General features: G+C 34.1%; 4 protein-coding genes across 5 annotated transcripts in view; all 4 read left to right on the top strand.

The window, feature by feature from the left end:
- Positions 1–510: 510 nt before the first annotated feature.
- Positions 511–1455, top strand: LOC111464223. Its single transcript, XM_023108318.1, has 2 exons — positions 511–573; positions 664–1455. The coding sequence occupies exons 1-2, from the start codon at positions 511–513 to the stop codon at positions 1453–1455; spliced, it is 855 nt and encodes a 284-aa protein (XP_022964086.1).
- A 3162-nt stretch (positions 1456–4617) lies between these two features.
- Positions 4618–8181, top strand: LOC111464569 (WD repeat-containing protein 43). Of its 2 annotated transcripts, XM_023108839.1 has the most exons (13): positions 4618–4828; positions 5032–5136; positions 5228–5337; positions 5723–5877; positions 5956–6044; positions 6116–6557; positions 6588–6608; positions 6702–6812; positions 6964–7202; positions 7288–7370; positions 7462–7573; positions 7678–7752; positions 7860–8181. In XM_023108839.1, the coding sequence occupies exons 1-13, from the start codon at positions 4736–4738 to the stop codon at positions 8040–8042; spliced, it is 1818 nt and encodes a 605-aa protein (XP_022964607.1). In that variant the 5' UTR covers positions 4618–4735; the 3' UTR covers positions 8043–8181. The 2 variants fall into 2 exon arrangements, with proteins under 2 accessions (XP_022964607.1, XP_022964606.1); XM_023108838.1 differs by having other exon boundaries at positions 6116–6608.
- Positions 8182–9900: 1719 nt separating this feature from the next.
- On the top strand, positions 9901–10605 carry LOC111464504 (late embryogenesis abundant protein 1). The gene is made up of 3 exons (XM_023108729.1): positions 9901–10025; positions 10100–10240; positions 10332–10605. Exons 1-3 carry the CDS (start codon positions 9969–9971, stop codon positions 10467–10469), a joined length of 336 nt encoding a protein of 111 aa, XP_022964497.1. The 5' UTR covers positions 9901–9968; the 3' UTR covers positions 10470–10605.
- Positions 10606–12985: 2380 nt separating this feature from the next.
- LOC111464408 (uncharacterized RNA-binding protein C17H9.04c-like) overlaps positions 12986–13177 on the top strand; it is a 2199-nt gene continuing 2007 nt past the window's right edge. The window contains exon 1 of the mRNA XM_023108605.1: positions 12986–13086. The gene's annotated coding sequence lies outside the window, so the exon portion shown is untranslated. The remainder of the gene's footprint in view (positions 13087–13177) is intronic.

Below are 13177 nucleotides of genomic sequence, written 5' to 3'. Positions count from 1 at the left end.
GAGAATGTCAGTCCGTGCCCAAAGCTGCATCTGCGCTCACGGTGGTGACCGCTTGGTTCCTTTGGAGACAAAAAGATATCCAGCATTCTCAGAGCACCCACGGTTGAGATATGTTTCAAAGTATTCAAAATAAAAATATGATTTAAAGTAGTTGAGATATGATTCAAATATTCGAACTACCAAGATTTTAGGAGATTTTAGGAGATTGTCAGTGGATTTGAATTTATCTAAATTTCGATGATTTACTATTTCTGGTCCAGTGTATAGGTCATGAATACTGGAATTGCTTAGCCCTCTAACCATTAAGTCAAAAGACATTAATAAAGCACTGCAGCTTCTATCTATTCTCATCTATTCCTATATCCCTCTTTCCAACAATTGTGGTATCAGAGCCAAGTTCGCGACACGAGGGCGAGTGATTATTTTCTTTCACAAAACAAAAATGGTAGTAGCTGGTTTTTCTTCCTCTACACCATTGTTACCAATCTTTAATGGTGAGAAATATGAGTGATGGAGCATCAAGATGAAGACCTTGCTCAGATCGCAGGAGCTATGGGACTTGGTGGAGCACGGGTTTGCTGATGTATTAGAACCCACAATAGAAGAAAATGAGAGACTAAGAGAAACCAAAAAAACGATGCCAAGGCTCTATTCATTATTCAGCAAGCAGTTCATCATACTATCTTTTCACGAATTGCAGCAGCAACCACATTAAAGCAGGCATGGTCAATTCTACAAAAGGAGTTTCTAGGAGATTCAAAGGTCATGACAGTGAAATTGCAATCTCTAAGACGTGATTTTGAAACTCTACTCATGACGAATGGCGAATCAATTGCTAATTTTTTGTCAAGATCAATGACAATAGTCAGTCAGATGCGTACCTATGGAGAGAAAATTTCAAACGAAACAATTGTTGCAAAGGTGTTGAGAAACTTGACTCCAAAGTTTGACCATGTGGTGGCCGCCATAGAAGAAGCTAAGGATCTATCCATACTCTCCGTTGATGAACTGATGGACTCGCTTCAGGCTCATGAGGCAAGAATCAATAGAGCATCAGAAAGGAACGAAGAAAAGGCACTACAAGTGAAGGAGACAACCAATAACGAAAGAGAAAATATTCATTTAGCAGGTAGAAGTCGTGGAAGAGGAGGATTTCGCAACTTCCATGGTGGTCGTGATAACAGGTGGAGAAGTGATGGACAGAGACAATTCAATGAACAAAGGAATGTCATACAACGTTACCATTGTAGAAGGTATGGGCACACAAAATTTGATTGTTGGTATAAAAATCAACGAATGAATTTTACAACAGAGAATGAAGAAGAAGAAGAAAAGCTGTTTGTGGCGTGCATGGATACTAATCCGAAAAAAAGTAACTTATGGATTGTTGATAGCAGATGCTCGAACCATATGACAGGCACCAAATCCTTATTCAAAGAGTTTGATGAGACGTAAAAGATTAAGGTGCAACTTGGAAATATAAAAGAGATGCAAGTTGAAGGAAAAGGTACAGTGAAAGTCGAAACCAGTCACGGTAAGATAAAACAATTAGATACTGTTCAATTTGTACTTGATTTAGGGTGTAATTTATTGAGTGTTGGACAATTGATGACCAGAAGACATTCAGTTCTATTTGGTGATAACACGTGTGTCATTACACATAAGAAATCAGGCCATAAAGTTCAAATTGCCATGACTTTAAATAAGATGTTTCCACTTGATGTTTCTAATATGGAGGATTTCGCTCTTACTACTAACATGAAAGATGATTCAACATTATGGCATCTCAGATATGGACATCTTCATATGAACGGCCTGAAAATACTCAGGGATAAAGGTATGGTTTTCGGATTACCAAGAATTTACTCAACTAATTTATGTGAAGGATGCATTTATGGCAAGCAGACTAGGAAGTCCTTTCCTATTGGAAAAGCTAAAAGAGCTTCACATTATCTAGAACTAATTCATGCTGACTTATGTGGGCCAATGCAAACGAAGCCCTTGGGTGGGAGTATATACTTTTTACTATTCATTGATGATTATAGTCGCATGAGCTGGGTTTACTTCCTACAACATAAGTCAGAAATGTTTCAGAAGTTCCAGATTTTTAAAGCTATGGTAGAGAACCAAAGTGGCTGTCACATTAAAGTTCTTCGCACAGACAGAGGTGGCGAGTTCATATCTAAAGAGTTCAATCTGTTTTGTGAAGAAGAGGGCATCCAAAGGGAATTAACAGTTCCCTACACTCCAGAACAAAATGGAATCGTGGAACGAAAAAATCGAACTATTGTGGAGATGGCAAGAAGTATGTTACAAGCAAGGAAACTTCCAAACCAATTTTGGGCAGAAGCCGTAGCAACATCTGTTTATCTATTAAACATTTCACCAACAAAGGCGGTTATGAATCGAACTCCTTATGAAGCATGGCATGGAAGGAAACCATCGGTAAGTCATTTACGAATCTTTGGTTGTGTTGCTTATGCTTTGAAACATCCTCAAACTCGTCAAAAGCTTGATGAAAAATCTGAAAAATGCATTTTCATTGGCTATTGTACTCAATCAAAGGCATATAAACTATACAACCCCGTTAGTGAAAAGATTTTAGTTAGAAAGGATGTAATATTTAATGACAACGTGAGTTGGGATTGGAGTAAAGAACAGGAGCAGCAAAAGATTACAGTTGAAGTTTCCCCAAATGAAGAGACAAGGGTCAACTCCAGTGCATCTCCCAGTGCATCCACTGCAACACAAAGTTTGTCAAATTCATCATCTCCAGCATCACTGAACAACAATTCTTCTCTTGAAGAACTTTCGGATGAGACACCTCCAAGGAAGTATAAATCTTTAGCTGACATATATGCATTATGTCAGTTTGCTCTTACTATTTCAGACCCTATGAATTATGAAGAAGCAACTGAAAAAGAAGACGGGAAGATAGCCATGACAGTAGAGATGCAGTCTCCTAAGAAAGATGGAACATGGGATATGGTTGACCTACCAAACGAAAAGTTTTATGGAGATTTACAAGAAGAGGTTTATGTAACATCGCCAGAGATTCACAGAGGAAGACAAAGAAACAAAGGTATACAGGCTGAGACAGACATTGTACGGGTTAAAGCAGACATACTTACGAAGGCCTTGTCAAAAGAAAAGCTCTGTACTTGACATCTGCAACTTTGAATCAAGGGGGAGTGTTGAGATATGATTCAAAGTATTCAAAATGAAGATACGATTTAAAGTAGTTGAGATATGATTCAAATATTCAAACTACCAAGATTTTAGAAGATTTTAGGAGATTTTAGGAGATTGTCAGTAGATCTAGATTTTTGATGATTTACTCAAATGTATAGGCTATAAATACTGTAATTGTGTAACCCTCTAAGCATTAAGCAGTAGACATTGATAGATCACTGCAGCTTCTATCTATTCTCATCTATTCCCATCTATTCCCATATATTCCTATATCTAAACCTGTAATTTATTTAAATTATAAATAATGTATTTAAAAATAATATAAAATATTGAGGTAATTTTTTAAAAAAATATATAAAACATTATAAATAATGTGTTTAAAAATAATATAAAATATTAAGGTAAATTTTTTATGGAATTTATTTAAATTATAAATAATGTGTTTAAAAATAATATAAAATATTAAAGTAATTTTTTTAAAAAATATATAAAAGAGCTAAATAAAATAAAATTATAAATAATGTGTTTAAAAATAATATAAAATATTAAGGTAATTTTTTTAAAAAATATATAAAAGAGCCAAATAAAATTAAATTATAAATAATGTGTTTAAAAATAATATAAAATATTAAGGTAATTTTTTAAAAAAATATATAAAACATGGAGTTTATTTAAATTATAAATAATGTGTTTAAAAATAATATAAAATATTAAGGTAATTTTTTTTATGGAGTTTATTTAAATTATAAATAATGTGTTTAAAAATAATATAAAATATTAAAGTAATTTTTTAAAAATATATATAAAAGAGCTCAATAAAATTAAATTATAAATAATTTGTTTAAAAATAATATAAAATATTAAGGTAATTTTTAAAAAAAATATATATAAAAGAGCTAAATAAAATTAAATTATAAATAATGTGTTTAAAAATAATATAAAATATTAAGGTAATTTTTAAAAAAATATATATAAAAGAGCTAAATAAAATTAAATTATAAATAATGTGTTTAAAAATAATATAAAATATTAAGGTAATTTTTTAAAAACATGTATGAAAGAGCTAAATAAAATTAAAAATAATAAATAAGGAGAAATCGTGTTTTTGGTTGTAGTCGAACCTGTGCGTTAGTGGTTATTAAAAATAATAAATAAATAAATATGACCAAAGGCAGATCCATAGCATTTATTCAATTTGGGTCAATCAACGTTTTTGTTTCCTAAACCGAGTAGAACCAGTTCAGATTCTTCTGACCTAATCCAACTCGAAAAGCTAGTCCAACCCAACACCTTTAATTCAGATTAGGTTGGTCCGACTTGTCGAGTTGTAAATACACCCCTGAAGCATGGTCGGTTCGGACCAACCGTGTATGCGAACCGCTAATGAGAAGACGAAAATTTGAAAATTATAAAGACAAAACAAAACAGGGAAGTAATCTACGAGAGCCAAAACCCTCAGAAGCTGCCGCCGCGAAGTGCCGCTACCATTCTGCCGGTTTTGCAGTTCGCAGTTCGCATTTGGCTACCATTTACGACTGAGAGAATGAAGATGGAGCAGCATAAATCGCCGCCAATCACAGCGTTCACTCCCAACGGCGACTATCTAGCTATCTTGTCCTCCAATGGAACTGTCAAGGCAAGCTTCCTCTCTCAGTATTGCTTATAATGTTTGAATCCTTTTCTCATGCTGATTTTTACTTGAATATCTAACTATTTGATAAATTTTCGCTCTTCAGGGCTCGGTATAGGCACAATTATTTGTTTTTTTTTTCTTTTTTTGTGCTCATTCGTATGTGGATGTTCATTACAACGAATTTCAACTGTTTTATGTATCTGTAGATTTGGAATACTAGCGATGGGAGTTTGCTAGCGGAGTGGAAGGATCCTGATGGGAAAACTGATGCTGGTTATTCTTGTATTGCCTGCTGTTTTGTGGGGAAAAAAGTGAGAAAAGTATTTTAGGGTTCTTAATTATTTGACACTGTATTATATGTTTTGGGAATCTTAAACCCATAATGTCTTTCTCAAATTTCAGCGTAAAAACAGTTCTTGTCTTATTGCTATCGGTACCAACGGAGGGGATGTGTTGACAGTAAATGCTTCGAGCGGTGAAACGAAGTGGGTCTCTGCCGGTTGCCATCTTGGGTACGCAATCAATTCTGATGACTCTTGATAACTTGATAATTCAAAGAGTGATCAATGATCAGACGAATCGGGTGCAAATTTTATTTTCTTCATTGATCCTATATTTTTCATATTAGATTCTTCACGTCGGTGCATTCATTATGGCGATACGTTTAGATGGTAAAACTGATACGAGAATAAGATGTTAGAACGATTAGTAGGTTGGAAGTTTCCTTTGTTCACACACACTCACACGCACACACACACATCTAATAAATAATTGTTAACTCATTCTTTTATGATAGTGAAGCTATCTCTGAAGTGAGTTCATCAATACATTAAGGTTCTACTTCTCCATTTTATTCATTATGGTGAATGAATTGTTTCTTTATCCTTATTTGTGAAGTGGAGTTATTGGCCTTTCTTTTGCGGACAAAGGCCGTAGACTGCATACCGTTGGAAGTAACGGAATTGCATTCAAGATGAACGCCGAAACAGGAAGCATTATCAATGAGTTCAAAGCTTCGAAAAAATCAATCTCTTCTTCAGCCTTTTCACTTGGTTAGTTGCTTATCCACGTTTTTGTAAGTGCAAAATGTCAAGCACCTTTTCTGTCTTAACGAGTTGCTCCTTTTCCAGATGAGAAGTACTTAGCTGTAGCTGGCAAAAAGTTGAAGATTTTAAGCACAGATGATGGGGTTGAGCTTATGGTGCACCCTGATAAATTGGTGAGCTACCCAAATTCTCTTACTTTCTAAATAGGTCCAAATCACTGACTATACTACCATCTGAAATATAGGGTCCTGTGAAGCTTGATTCTATATCTGATGACGCTAAAACAATAATTACATCAGAACCTGGAGCCAAACATATTCAAGTGTGGTGGTGTGATATGAGTGCTGGAAAACTTAGTCGAGGTCCTGTTCTGTCCATGAAGCATCCTCCGTTTGTTTCTGAATGCAGAAATATTAACAATGGGGAAGATAGCATAGTTGTCTTGTCAGTATCAGTATCAGGTGTAGCTTATTTATGGAAATTAAAGTTCCTATCAGAAGACAAGGTTAATCCGACTAAAGTCACTGTTAAAGTTAACAACGTCGAATCAGCTGAGGAAAACCATGGAAGTGCTAAGAAGAATCGTATTTCTGTCCTCTCTTCCACAATACAAGGTTTAGGAGACAATGAAGTGTCAGTCCTTGTCACTCATGGCTCCATGGACCTACCGCAGCATACTGTCCTTAATATCGGTTATCCTGCAAAGGAAGACGCAAATATCGCACTTGAGAAAGAAGGTTTGACAAACTTATCATTTTGCCATTCTTTTCCTTATTTCCCCTGTGCCCCATTCTCTTACAGGTAAGTACAATGTGTATACTCTGTCACAGGTCCCCACGAGATCAAACAAGCAGTTACTTCGCCTAAAAGTAAGAAAAGCAAAAAGAAGAGAGCTGCATCTGATCTCGACAGTCAGAAAGCTGGAGATGTCAGTGATGTCGGTAAGGATTGTGTTTGAGCCATTGCCTGTGGTTCTCGAATTTCCTTTGATGGTCTACAACTCTCCAACTCTACCTTCCAAAATATGTCTGGAGCAAATAGCCTAATACTATTTTCTATCTCCACCGTTAACTTGATATCTGGTGATTGTAGGCAACGAAGATATGTCTAACGTTCTATTTAATGATGATTTAAACGAGCCAACCATGGGAGATAAACTTGCGAGTTTGAATTTAGAGGAACAGAACGAAGACGAGAACCATGAACAAGATGAACCTTCCGTCCCTGCTATCCCACCAAGTGCAGACTCTGTTCAGGTTTTGCTCAAGCAAGCACTACGTGCAGACGATCGTGCCCTTTTGCTAGAATGCTTATACACCAAGGATGATAAGGTAATCAATTTATAACCAATCCTATCTGTTTTCGTTATCTACTAACCTTCTTTATGCTGAAACATCATATATCATCTGTTATCAGGTCATCTCAAAATCAATAGCACAACTAAATTCTTCAGATGTTCTCAAGCTTTTGCACGCTCTCATATCCATTATCCAGTCAAGGTATTCTTACCTATTTCAAGATTGTTTGATGCTCATAAATGTGTTCTTGGAATAAAAGATACCATATCAAAGTTTCATGGCTTATCTACAGAGGGGCAATTCTTGTATGCGCCATCCCTTGGCTGAGAGGTTTACTTCTTCAACATGCCAGTAGAATAATGTCTCAAGAATCTTCTCTACTCGCCTTGAATTCTCTATATCAGGTTAGCAATGGTTTGGCTCGACACTTCCCAAATATGCAGTTCCCTCACATCCATTAATCATATGTTCTCTAGTAGATAAACACAAAATTTCCATGTATGTGCAGCTCATTGAGTCTAGAATTTCAACTTTCCAATCTGCTCTTCTGCTATCAAGTAGCTTAGACTTCCTTTACACAGGGGTAAGTGCATTCTTTTCCTTCCCACGTAACGTGGCTGAACTTGAGTTTCACCATAACCTTCTTCTTCAAGCTCTATGAGGTGAATACTCGTGTCTTCTTTCTCACAGGTCCTTGATGAGGAGGCGGAAGAAAATGATGCCATTGTACCGATTATTTACGAGGAGGACGATAGCGATGATAAGGAATCGTCGGGAGATGAAATGGAAACCGATGAAGAGGGTGGAGGAGTTGAAGTAGAAGCCTTTGACGATCTTAGTGCTGGTGAAGTGGATGATGATATGAGTGAATGATGATTATGAAGCCTACAAAATCCTTTGGGATTTCATTTTTTGACCTTTGTTTATCCAAAATGAGCTTCTTCTGTAATTTTGACAAGAGTTATCCTCCTAATGAATCAGAACTATATAAACCCATTGCCCAAGTTGCAAACTTCTGTGGTTTCATTCTTTCACCAAAAAAAAAATAGAAAAAAGAAAAATTTAGTTAGAATTCCAAATTTGGTTAGACATGCATAGAATTTTATGTTTCTGAGTTTTTTTTTTTTTTTTTTTTTACGGGTCTAATTTTAATATTTAAAAGTATAGAAATTAAATTTTATTTTTCATTCGACCATATAAATTGCTTATAAGTTTTTTTACGGGTTGATCAAATCCACGAGACTAATTCTAATATGTACCATCATCGAAATTAAATTTTATTTTTCTTCAACCATAGAAATTAAAATTTTAATTTTAAATTTTCTACCTCTATTCAATCTCATAATTGGGCATACCTCTCTTCTACAAAGTATGATTGAGGGACAACATAGATGAATAATTCCTCGAATAGTTATCCCTTCTATCCCTAATCTAGGTTTGAACACAGTGTTTCTACCATTTAAGCTTTTTTTAAAAAAAAGACTGCTCTTGCCCTAGAACAGAAAATATGGATATCAAGAGCTCAAACTCTATACGTCTCACTTGCAAAAAACTAACCCTAAAAAATAAAGATGGAGATGCAAGAAATCATACCCTAAAAAATAAAGATGGAGATGCAAGAAATAATACCCTGTACCTTTCGCATACAAAGCGAGCGCTATACTATTTAAGCTACATCTCTTTTTTATTTAGGAGAATTTTAAAATATAACCAAATATATATATATATATATATATATATATATAATAACCGCTCTAACCCTAGAACAAAAAAGATGGAGATCCCGATATCCATCCTATACCTCTTAACATGTAAAACGCTAACCCTAGAAAAAAAAAGATGGAGATGGTATCAAATCTTATACCTCTTGCATGCAAAGTGAGCGTTCCACCATTCAAGCTACATCCCCTTTTTGTATAGGGTCATTTTTAAAAATCTAAGCAACAATATATATATATATATATATATAACATCTCTAACCCTAGAACAAAAAAGATGTAGATGGAAGATCAAATCCTATACCTCCCACATGCAGAACGCTAACCCTAGAAAAGAAAGATCAAGATGGAGAATGCAGGGTATCAAACTCTGTATCTCTCGCATACAAAGCGAGCATTCTACCATTTGAGCTACATCCCCTTTTTGTTTAAGGGCATGTTTGAAAATCTAAAGAAAAAAAATATATATTAAAAAAAAGACGACTCTAACCCTAGACCAAAAAAAAAATGGAGATCCCGAAATCAAACCCTATACCTATCAGAGGCTAACCCTAAAAAAAGAGTTATTAGGAATTGACTAAATGACTATCCAAATTTATACCTTTCTATTAAAACAAACCTAATAGAAAATGATTCACCATGACATACATCATATACATTTGTCACTTTCTAAATGTTTATTTCTATGACAAAAATAATTTTTTATTAGTTTCTTTTAGGATATATATATATATATATATATATATATATATATATATATACACATACAATGGTATAAAACAACCAATCATATTTGTATCAACTTCTTTGAATAATGTAAGTAGATAAACTTCTCTCGTGTGTTGACTTAGCCAATAATTTGACACATTATTCCAACTCCTAACCCCTCGCACAAGGAATTCACAAACAAACACCCAAATGCAAATCAACGCACAAAAGTAGGGTAATCACCAACCAACACCAACATTTTCAAGCTCTATATAATGGGAGAATCTCATGAGCTCTTCACCATCACATTCAAATTCTCCTCTTCTCCTTCACAACATATTTTCTTCTCCCAATCTCTTAACAAAAACTCACAATGGCAAGCCAACAAGACATTAGCCACAGCGTCGGCGAGGCCGTCGGCCAAGCTCAGGTAGTTTACCGCAACCAAATCGATATCAAACGCAGCCGTTTAGAACATATTATATATTTCAATTATTGTGTCAGGTGAAGAAGGATGAGGTCATCAACCAAGCAGCTAATTCAGCTCAAGAAGCAAAAGACAGCGCATCTACTACCCTTGATCAATCCTCAGCTGCCCAAACTGCCTCTGACCTCAAGGACCAAGCTGCAAATTTCCTTCAACAGGCAAATTTGTTATTGGAAAAAACTATATTTTAAAAAATTTGCAAATGGGTCCTTACAAAATTGCTTATTTATTTATTTTGATATGGTTTAGACTGGAGAGCAAGTGAAGAACATGGCTCAAGGAGCAGCTGAGGCAGTGAAAAACACTCTTGGGATGAACACTGATAGCAGTTCTAACGCCGCCGCCAACACCAACAACCCTACCAACACTCCATCCCCTACAATCTAAGAAATCAAATTTATTATTATTATTATTATTATTATTATTATTTTGGTATTTTTAATTTGGTTTCTGTACAATAATAATTAAAGGAAGAGTGTGATGTGGATCCCCTTCCTTTTTTAATAATAATTATTATTTTTTCTTTTTGTAGCGTAATTCAACCCGTTAAATTTATTTACGCTTTAAAATTTTTACAAAGTTAAAGGGTAATAATTATCTCGAAATAGATACATGCAACACTTTTTTGTATGATATAAAATATTTGATATCAAAATTAGACCTACTTTAGACAAAGTCATGTGCAAAGTAACTCAAATCATCGCGAGATTTATCTTAAAAGTTGCATCACATTCCATACCATTTTAAAATGGTGACTTAGAGACAGAAAAAGATTGCAGTAGATCGGTTTTCCCTCGACGCTTTCTATTTGATTGTATTGGAAGACCAATAAATTGAGATTTTCCTATTGGGCTAGATCATTTCGTAGCAAACGGATCATTTTTTATGAAGAGAATGATTCAGTTAATCTTTACTTTTTAAGTCAAAGTAAATGATCGAGAAAACGTAGATTTTAAGCTAGAACGTAACGAGTGGCACGATAACAAGTATGGTGGGGATGATGGATGCATGCATGGAAACGATTACCAATGCAAAAGAGAAATCCTTTAAGACTTTGGCCTTTCTATTTTCTTTCTCTTTCACGCACACAGATTGTAGTTGCTGTTTTTAAGAGTATGAGATAGTAAAGGCGTAGGTAGAGAGAAAACACAAGTTAGTGGAGGACTTTGGATAGAGAGAAAGAAATTAGGGTTATGGTAAAGCTATCCTTGTGGATCTCGGGTTAGGAGTCGGTAATTTTCTATTACAATGACTGTGTGATGCTTCGTGCTTAGGATTTAGAATGATTCGAATGCACAATGATTATTGGAGATATTTCATCCTAAGTCATTATCGATCATGCATACAGTCGGATTTGGTTTTTGTTTCATCCTAAGTCATTGTCAGTCATGCATACAGTCATCCTAAGTTATTCGGATTTGCTCAATTAATGGATGAGCGCCCTAGAACATAAAAGAAAAGACTTTTCTAAAGTGGAATTCATGTCAATATTTAAATTCTACCCCTTTAAAGAAATACTATTGGATCTTTTTCAAAGGCCTATACATTTTGTTCTAAGAGGTCACCAAATTGGAAGGAAGTTGTAATCCAAACTCATTTTAACCTTAGAGTTGTTAGGATTGAGTTAAGCATTTTTGAAGCATCAAAAGGTGGAGATGGGTTAGATAGGTTCAAGTATGAAATTAGGAATAGGGAAAGAGAGAGTGGGTGGGAAGCAAAGAGACGGAAAGAAAAAGAAAGTTGATAGGGAGAGAAGCAAAAAAGATGGTCAAAATGAAGCCTTCAAAGACTACACTTAGCTCATTCCAACACACAAAAATATATAAGTATCATCATCATCTCTTCTCCTCCATCTTCTCATCTTTATTCAAACTCACCATTATAATGCTTCCCTCTTTTCTTTCCAAAAATATAAACCCCATCTTTAATTACTTTTTGTAAAAAGATTAATCTCATTTAGTTACAAGTAATTACTACTAACACCAACTTTTAGAAACAAAAAATAAAATAAAATAAAATAAAATAAAAGAGAAAGTTGATGGATGGGACCTTAAACTTTGCTGCAAATGGGTTATGAAGAAGCATGGTCAAAATGAAATGCTTTTGATTATTATTATTATTATTTTCCTTTGAGTTTTTAATTAATAATAATTTTGTAAAATAAAATTAAAATAGAAAAAGGTGGGAGAATATTTGTATTCTCTTTCCCTTTTGGGGTGGGACATTCCAATGTCGGGAGGATGTCCCCTTCAGCTTAGCTTTGGAGTTTGGACTCAAGCTAACTCTTCCTTATCTCTTCCTATATGCTTTTTCATACTTTAATTACACTCTTTAATCTTATAAACCCTCCTCCCATCTAAATATACTTCAATTATTAACATATTTTTAAGTTTTTAGCTTAAAATCTCACCCTCCTAAACACTAACTAATCCCTAAAAACTTAACTAATCTAAACCAAATTTCTCTTCCGTGGATATGGAACTTTCATCTAACAACTATCATGCTTAAAAAATGCCTATAAAATTTTTTTAAAAAAAATCAAAAGTTTTTACTAGGGACAGAAACCATAAAAATATTTTTTGAATGTGGTATTAATAGTTTCAGTATTTGTGAATGTTTTAAACGTTAGTCTTTAATATTTTATAGTTGGAAGAGATATTTTTTTAGATAAATTATAAAATTGATGGAGTAAAAAGAGGTTTCCATGATGTGGTCAATGAATTGAGCATTAAAGTTTGGTGATTTCCACAAAGGAAACTAAATAGAATCATTTCAAAAGGGATTTCCATTGCATGCATGCAAGCAAGCAAGGCCGTAAATCAATAAAGCAATTTGGTTCAATATTCTTTTGAAATCCACAGTTTGAATTATTATTATTTGCTTTAATTTCTTTACCAAGTTATTGTTTTTATTATATTTCTTCATTTATTTTTCGGCTATATAAACCACCCCCTCCATTTCCTTCTTCCATCACTCGCCTCCCTCTGCTTCACTTAGCACCGCCGTAAGAATCCCTGCTTAATTCTTTTTTTTTTTTTTTTTTTTTTTTTTTTTTTTTTTTTTTTTTTTTTTTTTTTTTTTTTTTTTTTTTTTTT

Source organism: Cucurbita moschata, unplaced genomic scaffold, assembly GCF_002738365.1.
Source record: "Cucurbita moschata cultivar Rifu unplaced genomic scaffold, Cmos_1.0 Cmo_Scf00030, whole genome shotgun sequence".
Classification (NCBI taxonomy): Eukaryota; Viridiplantae; Streptophyta; class Magnoliopsida; order Cucurbitales; family Cucurbitaceae; genus Cucurbita; species Cucurbita moschata.
The sequence above is the reverse complement of the archived record's forward strand: the minus strand, read 5'-3'. Positions and strand labels throughout refer to the sequence as shown.

What these genes read in the sequence shown, in the direction of transcription:
- LOC111464569 (XM_023108838.1), top strand. Translation starts at nt 4,736, where the DNA reads ATGAAGATGGAGCAGCATAAATCGCCGCCAATCACAGCGTTCACTCCC. An exon ending in TCTGCCGGTTGCCATCTTGG is followed by an intron (nt 5,338 to 5,722) that starts GTACGCAATCAA and finishes TTATTTGTGAAG; the next exon opens with TGGAGTTATTGGCCTTTCTT. An exon ending in TGGTGCACCCTGATAAATTG is followed by an intron (nt 6,045 to 6,115) that starts GTGAGCTACCCA and finishes TCTGAAATATAG; the next exon opens with GGTCCTGTGAAGCTTGATTC.
- LOC111464504 (XM_023108729.1), top strand. Translation starts at nt 9,969, where the DNA reads ATGGCAAGCCAACAAGACATTAGCCACAGCGTCGGCGAGGCCGTCGGC. An exon ending in AGGCCGTCGGCCAAGCTCAG is followed by an intron (nt 10,026 to 10,099) that starts GTAGTTTACCGC and finishes TTATTGTGTCAG; the next exon opens with GTGAAGAAGGATGAGGTCAT. An exon ending in CTGCAAATTTCCTTCAACAG is followed by an intron (nt 10,241 to 10,331) that starts GCAAATTTGTTA and finishes GATATGGTTTAG; the next exon opens with ACTGGAGAGCAAGTGAAGAA.
- LOC111464223 (XM_023108318.1), top strand. Translation starts at nt 511, where the DNA reads ATGGAGCATCAAGATGAAGACCTTGCTCAGATCGCAGGAGCTATGGGA. An exon ending in TGGGACTTGGTGGAGCACGG is followed by an intron (nt 574 to 663) that starts GTTTGCTGATGT and finishes TTCATTATTCAG; the next exon opens with CAAGCAGTTCATCATACTAT.